The sequence below is a fragment of the Cervus elaphus genome, chromosome 25 (genome assembly GCF_910594005.1).
Source record: "Cervus elaphus chromosome 25, mCerEla1.1, whole genome shotgun sequence".
NCBI classification, from domain to species: Eukaryota; Metazoa; Chordata; class Mammalia; order Artiodactyla; family Cervidae; genus Cervus; species Cervus elaphus.
In genome coordinates this window covers 13,857,895-13,873,243 of record NC_057839.1, presented here as the reverse complement: position 1 = coordinate 13,873,243, position 15,349 = coordinate 13,857,895, and the positions used below count along the sequence as shown (strand labels likewise).

Here is a 15,349-nt window from a genome sequence, read left to right as displayed (position 1 = left end):
GTTCTTTCAGTTTTATGTTAGTTTTTTGAAATACAATAATTCATATACCATAAAATTCGCTCTTTTTGTCTTAGTCCATTTGGGCTGCTGTAACAAAAATACCATGGGCTGGGTGACTTTTTAAAAATGCACACTTGTTTCTTAGGATTCTGAAGGCCAGGAAGGCCAGGATCAAGGTACAGGTGATGTGATGTGTGATGAGAGATCTCTTCCTGGTTCATAGAAAGCCGTCTTGTTTCTTCACTGTAACTGACATAGCAGAAAGGGCAAGGGAGCTCCCTTTGGTCTCTTTTATAAAGCCTTTGATCTCATTTATGAGGGTTTCACCCTCATAACCTTAAGCACCTCTCAAAGGTGCACCTTACCTCCTAATACCATCATGTTGGGGATTGAGTTTAACCTTGGGGCAGGGAGGGGGACACAAACATTCAGTCTGTAGCACTTCTAAAGTATACAATTCTGTATTTCTTAGAATTTGTGTATATTCATAGAATTTCCTTGATTTTTACCACTGTATACTAGTCCTTTGAATGGATATATTCTATGTTACATTATCCATTCTCTCATCAGAGAGTATTTAGGTTGTTTCCAGCTTAGGAATATTGCAAACAATGCTGGTATCTTATAAGTGTTTCCTGGTACATGTATATAAGAAATATGTATGATAATCCTACAAGTAGTATTAGTAGATATTTGCAGTTACAACCTTCAAAGATACATAATGCCAGAATATTTTCCAAGGCAGCTGTGCATGTTTATCTTTTCCATAATGGTTTATGAAATCAAGGGGAAAGATGTATTTTCTTCTCCCTGAATCCGGTTGAATTCCTGCTCCCTGATAAAGATCAGACATATCTCATGAATCACGGTTTTATTTCTGCAGGACCTTGCTGCTCTTCGAGCACAGTGACGTTGTTGTCATCTCACTGCTCAGCGTTTTGTTCACTAGTTCTGGAGGAGGACCAGCAAAGGTAGAACTTTCCGTTATTTGAAAATTGAAAGTATACAAGTAAAATATTATCCAAGGCAATAAAATAGTGTATCCTTTCCCATTTAGAAGAAAGCAAGGCTTTTTGCTAATTATAAATTTTTCTCAGAAGTGTTCTATTTTTTACTTTTTATTTTGAAATCATTATAAATTCCTGCTTGTGTGTGTGTGTACTCGGTCATGTCTGACTCTTCGAGATCCCATGGCCTGCAGCCTGCCAGGCTCCTCTGTCCATGGAATTTTCCAGGCAAGAATACTGGAGCAGGTTGCCACTTCCTCCTCCAGGGGATCTTCTGACCCAGGGATAGAACCCGTATCTCCTGCGTCTCCTGCCCTGCAGGCAGATTCTTTACCTCCGAGCCACCTGGGAAGCCTAGGAAGCTGCAGACAGCACAGCTCAAGGTCCTTGTGCCTTCACTCAGGGTCAGCAGGCGCGTCTTACCAGCTCAAGTACACCGTCAAAACCAGGAAACTGACATCCGTACAACCCATAGACAGTATTCAGATTTCACCAGTGTTACATACACTCATGTGTATATGTTTGTGTGTGTGTGTGTTTAGATTTGTTTAACCATCACCATAGTCAAAGATACAGAACTGATCAGTCACTGCAAACATCTCCTTCATGCTTTTTCCGAGCCCTCGCCTACTTCATTCTTAACTCCTGTACATCATTTTTGGAAAATATATCCCTAAAAACTTGTTATATTTAAAGTTTGATGAACATTTGCCAAGTAGGCAACCCTATTCATCTTATATAATTTAAGTATTGATCTATTTTTAGTAAATTTATCATCAATATGCAACTAAAAGTTCTTGCAGCTACAATACTTTTTACTTAGCAAATTAAATGCTTCCCTGTCTTACAGAGGAAAGGAGAAATAAAGGCAAATAGGTATAATAGTCTCTTTTCTGCAAATAGGTATAATAGTCTCTTTTCTGAAAGGGACTTTCAGGCTCAGTACTGAATAAAATAAAGTGACCAAAGCAATATGCCAAGTAGAGCAAAGTGAGTCTGCCCAGCTTGTACATTTCAGATTGGATCTATGGGTATTAAAGTATATGCTACTATTTAATCTTTTTCCTTCATTCACAGAGTATTCCAAAATAAATGTTAAGTGTACTCACAGTGTACTCCAAAATCAATGTAAAAAAATCACAAAAGAGAAAACCCGTACATGTGACTTCATAATGATTACAAACGTCTACATAACAGATACCATTGTGCGGGGAATTCCTGGCAGTCCCGTGGTTAAGACTCCGAGCTTCCACTGCAGGGGACGCTTCCCCTGGAGGGGAGCTAGGGTCCCACGTGGCACAGCCAAGAGAACAGATAAATAAGAATATTTGAAAAATCATTGTGCAAACTAACAGTGGTAACAAATTGCCACAAAATTTTACATTTTTTAAAAAAATATACTCAGATCACTCAAATAGTTTAAAAAAAAAGCTGAAGATCTTCAACATAAACGAGCTAAGGACAAAGACAACTCATAAAATAAATACCAATGACTTTAAAACATTAAAAATTTTACTGCACTAAAATGAGAGTATAGATCTTATATATCCTCTCATTAGCGTCAGTAATGAGTCTGGGCATCTAACCAGACCTGTGGTTTTTTTTTTAGTTCTGACTGTGAAGTACTACAGAATTTTCAGTGCCCTCTTTGCAACAAAAGTCTAAGTTATAGTCTCCATGTTTGGGTATTGTTAATTTACGATGTCCTGATTCAATGAAAATTAGGAAATTTTAAATGGTATGGCTTATGTATACTGACTTTGTCAAAATACCTACCACACTAATAGGGAATTTATCAAGTATAGTGGTTATCTTGTAATGAATAAAAATCATTTTGCACTTAAAATTTTTATTACACCTGTACATTTGTAACTAGAGAATGTATAATAGTGTTATTTAGATTGCTTCTGTACAGAAAATTCTGAAGAATTTGCATAAACCTGGATAGTATGTCCTTCCTTTAATTTTCTTTTGTCAAAATTCTGTCCTGGAATGAGAACTTAAGAAGTGTGTCAGCTTTTAAGTGCATTATACTTTTACCAGATATTAGAGATGACTGCTGATTTTCTTAACATGCCCTCTGTTCTTTTTCCCTAGAAGAATGGTAACTAGAGTACTGACATTATTGTAAATGAACTGTCTTCACTATTTCTTGCATGTTATAGAATAAAATGTCACTACTAATTATTCCTTAGCTACTTGGGCTTTTCAAACAGAAGCAAAGTAACATTTAAGATTAGTTCTTTGAACACTTAACAGTTTGTGCATGGTAATATCCTTATTCATATTAGCAAAGGCACAATTGAAGTTGTCATTATTAAGTGTCTTAAAGTGCCCTGAAAATATACTGCAGAATTTATGGGAGCTCTTTACTTTTGCATCTTACTCTTAATGCTATAAATTTACATTGTATAGTGTAAAGATTTTAATGTCAAAGGTTATTTTATCTTTAAATAGGTATTTGAAAATTTTCTTTAGCATTTATATAGTCATGGTCTTAAAAATCAACACTTGAAAAAGCCACTCTTGGTGTTATTCTCTTCATTTTCAGACAAGGGGAGCTGCTTTTTTCATTATTGCTGTGATTTGCCTGTTGCTTTTCGACAATGATGATCTCATGGCTAAAATGGCTGAACACCGTATCCTTTTGCAGAAGATGGGAGTTTTTTAGTCTTACAGAAAAACAGAAGACTGGCAGAATGGGAAAGGAGGAGTAACTGAATTAAACTAATCAATCATGAATGAAACTTTCATAGATTAATGTAGGTATTCTAAATCAGTATTCAAATAGTGAATAAATTCATTCTAAGTTAAATGTCTTTTACAGCACCCGAAATTTTGGGACAGTGAAAGAATATTTTAGAATGGTGTGGTGCTAATGTATGTATGTGTTTACATATATATGTATGATTTACTCACTCAATAAAATCAATCTGTTTGCTGCCTTGTAATTTAACAATTTAAATGCTCCGTTTAGAAAGCAGTGGCAGTTATTAAAGTTTTTTGAAATTAAATGAAAAAACCTTTGGCATTTTCTTAACTGAAAGAAGTTTAAATTCCTTAATCTGGTATTCACGCTCTTGCTCTAAATTATTTCCAACCCAACCCGCCACTCTTATATTGACTAAACCCAACTTTGAATCAAATATATCTACTCATTTTCCTCTGCAGACATGACTTGTTCTGGCCTATCCACATACCTTAGCCCTCTCCGTTTAGCAGGGCTCAGAACACCAGTTTTGAATCTCCTGGTGATTGGTGCTGCCCTAAAGCCTGTTCGTAAACTAATACCAGCTCACTGTGTTACGTGAAAGAGAATGGCGTGGCTTTTGCAAAACTTTGGGTTGACTGTTAAAACAGCTGTTGCCCACCCTGCTCTCTTTTGCTTGCTGCTTATTTTGCTGAGGCTTATGTTATTTATCAATGACTCAGAAGAAGATTTAGGACTGAGTTTTACATGGAATTTCAAAAGATCAACCTTAATTCCATCAGATAGGCTGGTCTAAGGAGGTTCCCTGTTCTTGCCACTTTGTTCTAGTATGTATGCATATGTCTTTTGGAGGTTATGTACTAAAATTTAACAACTATGCCTTAAGCACTATTATACTTGTCTTGGAAACACAAAAGAAGTATATACAAGCCATTCTAGTTTACAAATCATGTTCCCTAAATTAATTTTTTCATTATTTTCTTTTGTTTTTAAGGGAAACATTGTTGAGGATAGTCAGGTTTGGGGCCCTCAGACTAATGGTCAACCCAAAATAGTAGCTAAATTCCAGGAGGACGTCAGGATTCAGAGAGTTAACTTTTTTTCCTTTACTCCAACTGACTTAGCTGAGGGACACCATGACAGTGCCCTGACCCACATGCTGTACACAGCCATTGCCTTCTTAGGCGTGGCCGATCACAAGGTACGTTTTCTTTTCTTTGTTCTTAACGTGAGAGATTCTGAAAAGTTACAGCAACACTAACTTTAAATGTGCATTTAAAATGACTTACAGTACTGCCAACCATTTAAGTAGTTCAGTAATTTGGGTTATGAAAAACACATGCTAGCTCCACTTCTTTAAATATTATGTATTTAAGGCTTAAGTATTGAACTCTGTGTTTCTAATAAGACTTATCTACTTTTACTCACAGGGTGGAGTATTGTTGCTAGTACTGGCTTTGTGTTGTAAAGTTGGTTTCCATACAGCTTCCAGAAAACTCTCTATAGATGTTGGTGGAGCCAAACGTCTTCAAGCTTTATCCCAAATTGTTTCTGTACTTCTCTTATGCCCATGGGTCATTGTTCTTTCTGTGACAACTGAGGTAAGAGCAGGAATTTATTGGTAATAAGTAAAATAAATTACTATTACTTATAGATTTTAGTTCAGTACATTATATTTTATTTCAGTTTGATGTTGCAAGTGGCTTAAATTTCTTTGCATTTTCTTTATAGGTTTTGAAAATTTTTTAGAGTTAACTTTATAGAAAATACAAATCAAGTACTATTACATTTATGTACCCCTCCCATCCCTGTGGCCAGAAGGAATCAGTTAAATACTACCCCAAATAATTTAATACTTACCCAAAAACCCAAGGATTGTACATTACCATTTATAAAATTATTAAACCATAATGCTTCTTTTTTTAATACTTTGGGGAATACTAGGAAAATGTGCCAATATCTTATAACTCATATTTTGGCATTTTACAAATTGTATTGAATCATGGAAGTACTTGTTTATACATAAATGGATTAACTATAAGATGTGAACTTTATACCCATATGCTATTAACAATTTTTTTTTTTTAATTTCTAGAGTAAAGTCGATTCTTGGTTTTCTCTCATCATGCCTTTCACAACGGTTATTTTTTTTGTCATGATCCTGGATTTCTATGTCGAGTCCATTTGTTCAGTCAAAATGGAAGTTTCCAAATGTGCCCGCTATGGATCCTTTCCCATTTTCATTAGTGCTCTGCTTTTTGGAAATGTTTGGACACATCCAATAACAGACCAGCTCCGGGCTATGAGCCGAGCAGCGCACCAGGAGAGCACGGAGCACGTCGTTTCCGGAGGAGTGGTGGTCAGCGCTGTGTTCTTCATCTTGTGTGAGCATCTGCCCCTTGCACGTTCCTCCCGACGGATTCTGCTGTTCAGCTACTTAACTGGGGGATGTGTCCAGTGCTCACGTAATGCTGATAGATACCATGTTGGGTTTTATAGGGTAAACTTTTTAAATTTTTGTAATATATATATATGTTTTTTTTCCCCTCATTTTAGCTGCCAACATCTTATCATCTCCTTCTAAGAGAGGACAGAAAGGTACCCTCATTGGATATTCTCCTGAAGGAACACCTCTTTATAACTTCATGGGTGATGCTTTTCAGCATAGTTCCCAGTCCATCCCCAGGTTTATTAAGGAATCACTAAAACAAATTCTTGAGGAAAATGACTCTAGGCAGATCTTTTACTTCTTGTGTTTGAATCTGGTAAGAGTTTTAAATATTAATGGCATGTCTTGAAAGCTTAATCTTTTTTTTTTTCTTTTTGAAGGCTTAATCTTTTAATTTTGACAGTTCTGGTGTAATTTTTCTTATTCCCAAATAATTTTAATAGAGGTGGGCTAAAATATTTTCTCTAGTAGAAAGATTACAGGATCATATTCATACTGCTTAAACACTTCTGAGGTATTTTAGAGGCATTGGTTTAGTGTGCCATTTCAAATCAATAGATAGAGTAGCTTATAAAGATTCTTATGAACTCTGTTTGGGATCTCACACCCAACCAGACTGCTAACATTTTCTAATCTAGTTTATTGAGTTCTACAGACATGTAGATAAAGCTATCTCCTTTTAAATAATTTATAAGATGGACATAGCTGATTTAGCATGATTTACCATTTATATGAAATGAGATTTCTTGTATGAGAATCAGTTAAGTAATGAAAGAGGCAGTATATCTTCAAGTAAGCTTTGGGTAATTAAGCATTAAATTCCTTATGATGAAATTCTGATAAATTTATCTTAAAACAGTATTTCCCAATTGTTTTTTTTGGAAATAAAAACTATTCCCCTATTGTTATTATTTTTTTTTTTTCGAACATGTTTTAGCTTTTTACGTTTGTGGAATTGTTCTATGGCGTGTTGACCAATAGTCTGGGTCTGATCTCAGATGGATTTCACATGCTCTTTGACTGCTCTGCTTTGGTCATGGGACTTTTTGCAGCCCTGATGAGCAGATGGAAAGCAACTCGGATTTTCTCCTATGGGTAGGTACACTGACTATCAAGTCTTGTGTTAATAGCAAATTCCATCTCATGGGATAAAATTTTACTACCTTGAACACAAATTTAATTTTTCAGAGCCTAATTTTTCTTTAAAGTAGATAAGAAGAAGTAAACCAAGCGTTTGATAAATACTGAATGGCAGTAAGCTTAAGACCATTCTCCCTGACAAATCCTTCTCATAGATAGGTAGCAAAAATCAGCTAAATAGTGAGCTGTTTGGCCAGCAGTGTTTCTTTGAGGTCATGGAATGTGCATGATCATTCACATCTTTGTTGTTAAAAAGAGAATTCAAACTTTGAAGTGACTATGCATGCAGTATCCTTTCACTAAGTAAATCATTCAGTGAATATTAGAATCCCTGATTTGTGCAGAGTATTTTGATAAAAGATCTGCTGTAAATAGGTTAATAAATTCAGCTTCTTATTTTCAGCTGTTTATATTTTGAAAGATGGATGAGCCAAAGATACAAAAAATCTTGATACAAGCTGAATCTATGTGTTGTGACAGATACAGAGAACATCAAAGTCTTGAAAGAAAAGTAACTTCTTGCTAAGAAATTAGGACAGCTGGAGAAGGAAATGGCAACCCACTCCAATATTCTTGTCTGGAAAAGTCCATGGACAGAGGCGACTGGCAGGCTGCAGTCCATGGGGTTACATGGCTGAGCATGGGTACACAAGGGTGGAGGGGGATGGGTTGGTAGCAATAAACTGGTAGAACTAAAAAAAAAAAAAAAAGAAATTAGGACAGGCTTTGTATAAGAGGGGACACTGAAGAAGGACTTTGATAAACACATAAAATCTCAACAAACATAAACCTTCCAGCATTATTATGATATTTAAAATCTTGGTAATTTTCAAGTCTTACTGTTTGTGTAGTTGAAAATCTGGATTCATTTCCTCATTTATAACATAACAATGTTTATATTTTAAAAATACTTCATTTGTCCATTTCCTCTTCTAAAAATATATTCTCTATTTTTAGGTATGGCCGAATAGAAATTCTCTCTGGATTTATTAACGGGCTTTTTCTAGTGGTAATAGCTTTCTTTGTGTTTATGGAGTCAGTGGCTAGGTTAATTGATCCTCCGGAATTAGACACACACATGTTAACAGTAAGTCTTTTCATTTTACTGTTTGAATTTCTACTCATACTCATACAACTTTTTCCCTGCTAAAGTTTAACTACTTGTCATTACTGACCTAAGAAGGTTTTATTTATTTATTTTTTAACTTAACATAACTTCCTATCTTGCTATTTACATTTACACTGCTGACTCTTAGAAATTAATTGATATACTTTTCTCCAGTACATTGGTAGTCAGAATATTAGATGACATTCTAAAACATAGAATGTTTCCTGTCTTATTGAATGTTTTTGTTTGAAGATGTGTTTTTAGGTACCTGAGGAAATTTGCAAAGACTTTATTACTCTAAATTAGCGCTATGGCAACTTTTAATGCTCTCCCTGTGTCCCTCAACCTTTACATGCTTTTCCCTGTAGTTCTCATGCCGTTCCCACACTCTGCCCTTTTAGCCTGTACTTCTAATGTCACCTCTGGTGGGGTACTTGCCCCTCATCCCTCTCTTCCCACCTCAAAGTATGTTAGACTTCCCTTTCTGAATATTCCCATTGTATCTGTGCGGTCTTCTTATAGCAACGTTGACTTAAAGCTGTTGTTTAATCTGTCATTCTTCCACAATTAAGATGTATTTTCAGGACCTGAATTGTGTATATCAACTCTTAAATTTTAGCACCTGGCTTGTAATAGGAAGCCAACTATTAATTGGTGGGGATTTTTTTTGGTAATATAGTGGAATTTTTATTATAATGTTATGTTGGTTTCAGATCTACCACAAACTGATTAAGTTATATATATGTATATATACTTTTTTTATAGTCAGCTATTAATCATTAAATGACTAAAAACAATTAAGAATCTTATTGATGGAAGCATATATTAAATGTTTTTGAATTGTAGTTTGGATATATATTTTGGGTTTTTAATGCTTATATCTTTGACCTTTAATATTTGCTATAGAAATATCCACACAAGGGTGTAGGGGTGCACCATTCATTGTACCATTGTTTATTGTACAATGGTAGGGAAAAAAAAAACACAGTGTTCACCAGTGACAGGACTAGTTAAATAAACTTGGCACGCATACAATAGAATACTACACACCTACTAAAAAGAAGAATATATCAATATATGCTGGCATGAAAAATATTAACAGTATGTACTAAGTGAAAAAAATTACAAAGTAGTATTGAATATGATCCTGTTACTGGTTTTTAAAAGGTATATATATGTGTATATTAGTATTGTGCATAGAATATACACCATCCTCTTAGGAGAGACTAACTCTTAGAGGGCAGATTAGAGGGGCCTTTCACTTTGTTATTTTTTTTCATTCTGATGAAATACAGAAAAATGAAGTATTTCTCAACAGAGTAGAGTATTTGTGGTCTAATGAAGTCTCTGCAAGCAGTATTTTATTTCATTCAAAATTCATTAACACTCTTCAGGATAATAAAGCTGACTGAAGTTTTTAAATCTGACAGATGGATGGTCTGAGTCGTGAGACTCTATACATGTTTACTACAGACTACAAAGCTAGTCTCTTACTAGCTTTGAAAATTAATTAAAATAATCTGTGCTCTTATTTTTATATGTTCTTTTTATAAAACAAATGGATTTCTCTAAAGGAGAAATTGTAGATATATGTAAATTTTAAATAGTGCCATGAGCTACTGTTTCAAATCACCTTGTAAGAGGTGGTAATGAAGGTAAGTAACTTTGTTTATCCTTTGAGGTGTTATTGTGGCACCATTAAGTCAAGATACTCCTGTTTACTTTGTTTTTGAAAAAATGCTTTTTCATTACACTTTTTTTTATTTTTGGAAATCTTATTATAGTTAAGACACAATAAGACTATGTTTATTTGGAGTCTACTCGTTAGTAAATGACAGTCATTGTCTTTTAAAGTATTGAAATTTACCTAGTAATATAAATGAGATTTCAGGTACAGTGTATACATGCTCTGGTTAAGCAGTACTTTCAAACTCTTATTTAAATAAACAAGACAAAACTTTAGCATCATTTACGTATTCATAAACTGTGAATCAAGTACATTTTTATTCTTAATCATTTAATTAAAGCAAACCTAAATCCTTTTACTTGTCAGCACTTTGGTATTTGAAACTTAAGTGCTGCTTCTAAAATATTCTAAAATTCACAGTTTAAAATTTTTTCTTATTGAATTTAGTGAGGTTTTACTATATTTTCAAAACTATAACCCAAAAAAACATATAGCTGTATAGTTAGTTTTAGATAACAAATTTGTTTTGTTTTTTTTTACAAATTTAAAGGTTTTCTTTCCTTTTTTTTGCTAGCCAGTCTCAGTTGGCGGGCTGATAGTAAACCTTATTGGTATCTGTGCCTTTAGCCATGCCCATAACCATAGCCATGGAGCTTCTCAAGGAAGCTGTCACTCATCTGATCACAGCCATTCACACCATGTGCATGGACACGGTGACCACGGGCATGCTCACAGCCACAGCCACGGGTCTGCAGGCAGAGGCATGAATGCCAACATGAGGGGTGAGTCCTGGCCAGAAACTGTCCTACCTTTCAACTGTGTTCTGAGTGATCCTGTATTAAGAATTGGGCTTCTGGTACAATTTTATTTTAAAAAACCAATCTGTAGCTAGGAGATCTAAAATCATCTGTTATAGAAAATGCCCACAAATGTTCATAAATGTCAGTTTTTTTTAATGAATTATTATAATTATAGAGTCCCTTTCATAATAACACTTGAATAAATATTAGTTGCAAGGGGAACTGCGTTATTATGCACTTTCATGTAAAAGAATTAGGAAATGTTTATTGTAAAAAAAAAAATACAGGGGAAGTATTTATCATTTATGTTGAGATATTTATTCTGATATTTATTTGTTTGGACGTGCTGTGCAGCTTATGGGATCTTAGTTCCCCAACAAGTGATTGAACCTGCGCCCTTGACAGTGAATGTGCAGAGTCCTAACTTCTGGACTGCCAGAGAATTCCCCATTCTGATATTTTAATATAAATAATTTGAGTAACGTCAAAAGTTGGCACGTGTATGATTTCTAGGAATCCTTCCCAGGCAAACTACACCATCGTAAAACTCACCACATTGTTAATAGTTGCCCAAATCTTTACTTTCACCTCTATGCCATGAATTCCTTGATGAAAGTGAGGAGGTTTAATCATTTGGAAGTACCAGCCCCTAGCACAGTGCCTGGTGGATAATAGATACCCTGTGATATTTGTAGAATGAATAAAAAACTAAATTAAATGTGCTTTAATTTTTAATATTTTATGTATCTTACTTGTAGGTGTATTTCTACACGTTTTGGCAGACACGCTCGGCAGTATTGGTGTGATCGTATCCACCATTCTTATAGAGCAGTTTGGATGGTTCATTGCTGATCCCCTCTGTTCTCTTTTTATTGCTGTATTAATATTTCTCAGTGTTGTCCCACTGATTAAAGATGCCTGTCAGGTTCTACTTCTGAGGCTGCCACCAGAATATGAAAAAGAGCTGCATATTGCCTTAGAAAAGGTACTGTGTATAATTTCCTTACTGTTCTTCCTTTTAAAATAGTGTTTGAAATTAAGTTGGCCTAACAAGATGAAAATGAAAACGACAGTCTTACAGAAAATGAACTGAAAATATGGACAGGCAATTCATATAAAAACCAGACACAAAATAGAATATATTTCAACTTGTAGTTTGCCATTTAATATTAAAGTAATTAGGGTCTGCTGATGAACAGTTGGCATCTTGAATATATAAGTTATAACATTTTAACCACACTGGTTTCATAAATAAAATTAGTCAAGTTTTGTCAGTTTCTCATAATTGGTATCTACTAAAAAAAAGTTTTTACTATGTCCTACTAAAAAAAGTATTTTACTTCAAAACTAATATATGTCCATTACAGAAAGTTTTAAAGTATAAAAAAGAAAAAATATATATAGTTAGTTTCACCACCTGGAAGGAAATACTTTTGAAGAGTTATTTTTCTAAGTAAAAATATTTTAAAAATAAAAATGGCCAAGAAAATGTTTTGTACTGCTTTGTAAATTTTTTCCCATTGAATTTAACCAACCTGTATTGTTGAACATGAATGCTATCTTTTGAATGTGTTATCTCAAGTATAAAATAATACTTGAATGTTTGTATCAGTATAAAGGAAAACACATAGTTCATTAAACGTATCCGATGTTTAAAACAGGTAAAGTGCATGTTATATAGGTAAAAATAGGTGTGCACCCATTGTGTATAAAGGCACCTGTGTAACCCTGTTCACTTCCTATTCCAAACTTCCTTCGCTGGCATCACTGCCAGGTCAGTATTGTAGACACCTTTATTTGTAGTTGTCCTTCCTATTCCGTTCTAAATTCTAAGCTCTTTCTTTTTTTTAATCAGCTTAATAATGGTTCCTGGACCAGAAAGACTGCTTTGTGTTCAGTAAATTAGCCTTTCAAGTCCATTTATATCACCTCTCCTTTTATTTGACAGCTACAGAAAATTGAAGGATTAATATCATACCGAGACCCACATTTTTGGCGTCATTCTGCCAGTATTGTGGCAGGAACAATTCATATACAGGTGACATCTGATGTGCTGGAACAAAGAATAGTACAGCAGGTAATCAATCATCTTAAGTTTTTAAAATAATTTCAGTTGAGGTAATTCATAAGTAAAATTGTACACATTATAAGTTCTACAGCTCGATAGTCACTTAATTTTTTAAAGATAAGGACAGCCTTACAGCTGTCCAGGGATAGCTTTCTTTTTTACATTTAGATTTGTTTTATATCCAAAAATAGTAAACATAAAGTCAACCTTTATTATGTGGAGGACAAGCTTAAGTTAATGTAAAAAAAAGTTCATTTGTAATCCACCTTGATTACCAACAGATGGTCAAAAATAAGTTATTATAAATAGTCCTAAGTTAATAATAATAAAGTTGGCAGAGTAGCGATAAGGATGAAAAATGTTCCTGTCTCCCTATTCTGGACCTACCAAATTGAAAACAATAGCTGTTTTCCTTTTCTCCTCTGAATGTCAGTTCAGTGAGCTACTGGCCTCCTAACAGATCCTGTGTAATATTTGACCAGCTAAATAACAAATGTTACTTTAAGGACTTATCACTATCTGGCTATTTTTTAAAATGTGATACTCATTATTTAATCCATGTGCACTAAATGGATTAATCTAAATGCTTTTCAATATATGGATTTTTATAACAGGTTACAGGAATACTTAAAGACGCTGGAGTAAACAATTTAACGATTCAAGTGGAAAAAGAAGCATACTTTCAACATATGTCTGGCCTGAGTACTGGATTTCATGATGTTCTGGCTATGACAAAACAAATGGAGTCCATGAAATACTACAAAGATGGTACTTACATCATGTGAGATAACTTGGGAATTACCGCTGGGGTATGAACAATGAAGATTAAAAGGCCGGGTATTTATAATACCACCAGAAGGAAGAAAATTGCACATAATTGTACAGAAACATTTTGTTGTTTTTGAAAAAATTTTTAAAGCTCCCTACAGTTGGATCAAGGAATCTTTCTAAAGGAAATTTAAATACAGAATGAAGCATTAATTGTACAAGTAAAATAATTGTTGAAATTATGTGTAAAACAGCAAACTTATAATTTGAGTGAATGTGATGTATTATCATCACATCATCTTCAAAAATGAACATACAATGATGGATTCAAGTGAAGACCAAAATTACTTCTGTGTGTTTACTTTCTGCCAGAAAGCATCTCCACTGTAAATAATGTATGTAACATGTTTATTACAAAGACCCAAATGAAAAAAATTTAGTCAATTTTTTGCATAGCCCTAGGATAAAATAGGAATAAAAGATCTATATTTATGGACTTTCTGTATATAAAACTGGTTTCTAATTATAACTTAAATCCATTAAGTAAAACCTTGTTGCCACTTTAAATGTGAACTAAATTATTTGGGAGAGACCGCAACCACTGATAGGAGACAGCAGTGAGGACAGTGAAGGATAACATGACAGATTTTGATGTATTACAAAAGTCAACCACTCTGTAAAATAAATTTTTTTTTACTTTTGGTAATATTTGCAAATGAATAATTGCTTTATTAGGGTAAAGAACTTAGACTAAGTTGTGTCCATGTTATTCACTCACTTGTCTTCTTCTAAAGTAGACTATTCCATTTCTTGTTATGCATCTGGCATTCCAAGTTCCTTATTAAGCTGGTATCCAAACAATGCGAGGCGTTTCATCTTTTCATTTAGCTCTATATACTGTGGAAGAGCCAGTGGAGAGACTTATAGATAACTGTCAACTCAGTTGAATTTTCTGCCTAAAAATGTAAGTTTTTAAAAAAATTTCTGAAACATGTCAATATAAAAGAAATATCAAAGAATTAGGTGGTTATTTTAAAGTTTAATAAGTAAATCTTGTTCATAAACCCTTGGGCACTATGAAATCAAAATACCCTATAAGTACTTTCTGTAATAATATCTAATTTATATTTTTTCATTTCCAATTTAAACTGAATGTATAGTCTGAAAAGACTGTATGATAAATAGATACATAACAATATATGCAGTTCTATGAACACCAAAGAATGTTGTCCAAAAGAAACTTTTGAATACCTATTTATAAGCATCTGAATATTTTCACTCTTATACTAGGAATTTTGATGAGTAGGATGAATTAATTTTAGTATGGGTACTATTTTCTTATCTATACCATAATGGCAAACATATATTGTAAATCATATTTTTGTCTTACAAATTTTAATATGTGAGAGGTTTTAGAAATTTGTTATAAGTTATTTTGATATTCCTTGTCTTCTCTTTACACATTTTCTGGTCCAGAATCTTCAATACATATTAAAATTTTGGAATGGTGGGAAAATAATTGCATATGGATGTTTTAATGTAATTTTTATACATTAAAAAAATTTAAGTAGATAGGTACAATAAATATTACATCATTTTTTAAAATTATTAT

At 33.7% G+C, this 15,349-nt stretch overlaps 1 protein-coding gene across 1 annotated transcript in view; it reads left to right on the top strand.

Annotated features, from left to right (window-relative positions):
* Nucleotides 1-14,705, top strand: part of SLC30A5 (solute carrier family 30 member 5) — a 31,807-nt gene extending 17,102 nt beyond the window's left edge. Inside the window, exons 5-16 of the mRNA XM_043887487.1 lie at nucleotides 884-971; nucleotides 3,559-3,646; nucleotides 4,842-4,918; nucleotides 5,148-5,318; nucleotides 5,813-6,101; nucleotides 6,274-6,482; nucleotides 7,104-7,261; nucleotides 8,264-8,393; nucleotides 10,676-10,883; nucleotides 11,660-11,886; nucleotides 12,850-12,978; nucleotides 13,584-14,705. Of these exons, the coding sequence (XP_043743422.1) occupies nucleotides 884-971; nucleotides 3,559-3,646; nucleotides 4,842-4,918; nucleotides 5,148-5,318; nucleotides 5,813-6,101; nucleotides 6,274-6,482; nucleotides 7,104-7,261; nucleotides 8,264-8,393; nucleotides 10,676-10,883; nucleotides 11,660-11,886; nucleotides 12,850-12,978; nucleotides 13,584-13,754 (1,945 nt within the window). The 3' untranslated portion in view covers nucleotides 13,755-14,705. The remainder of the gene's footprint in view (nucleotides 1-883; nucleotides 972-3,558; nucleotides 3,647-4,841; nucleotides 4,919-5,147; nucleotides 5,319-5,812; nucleotides 6,102-6,273; nucleotides 6,483-7,103; nucleotides 7,262-8,263; nucleotides 8,394-10,675; nucleotides 10,884-11,659; nucleotides 11,887-12,849; nucleotides 12,979-13,583) is intronic.
* Nucleotides 14,706-15,349: the final 644 nt, after the last annotated feature.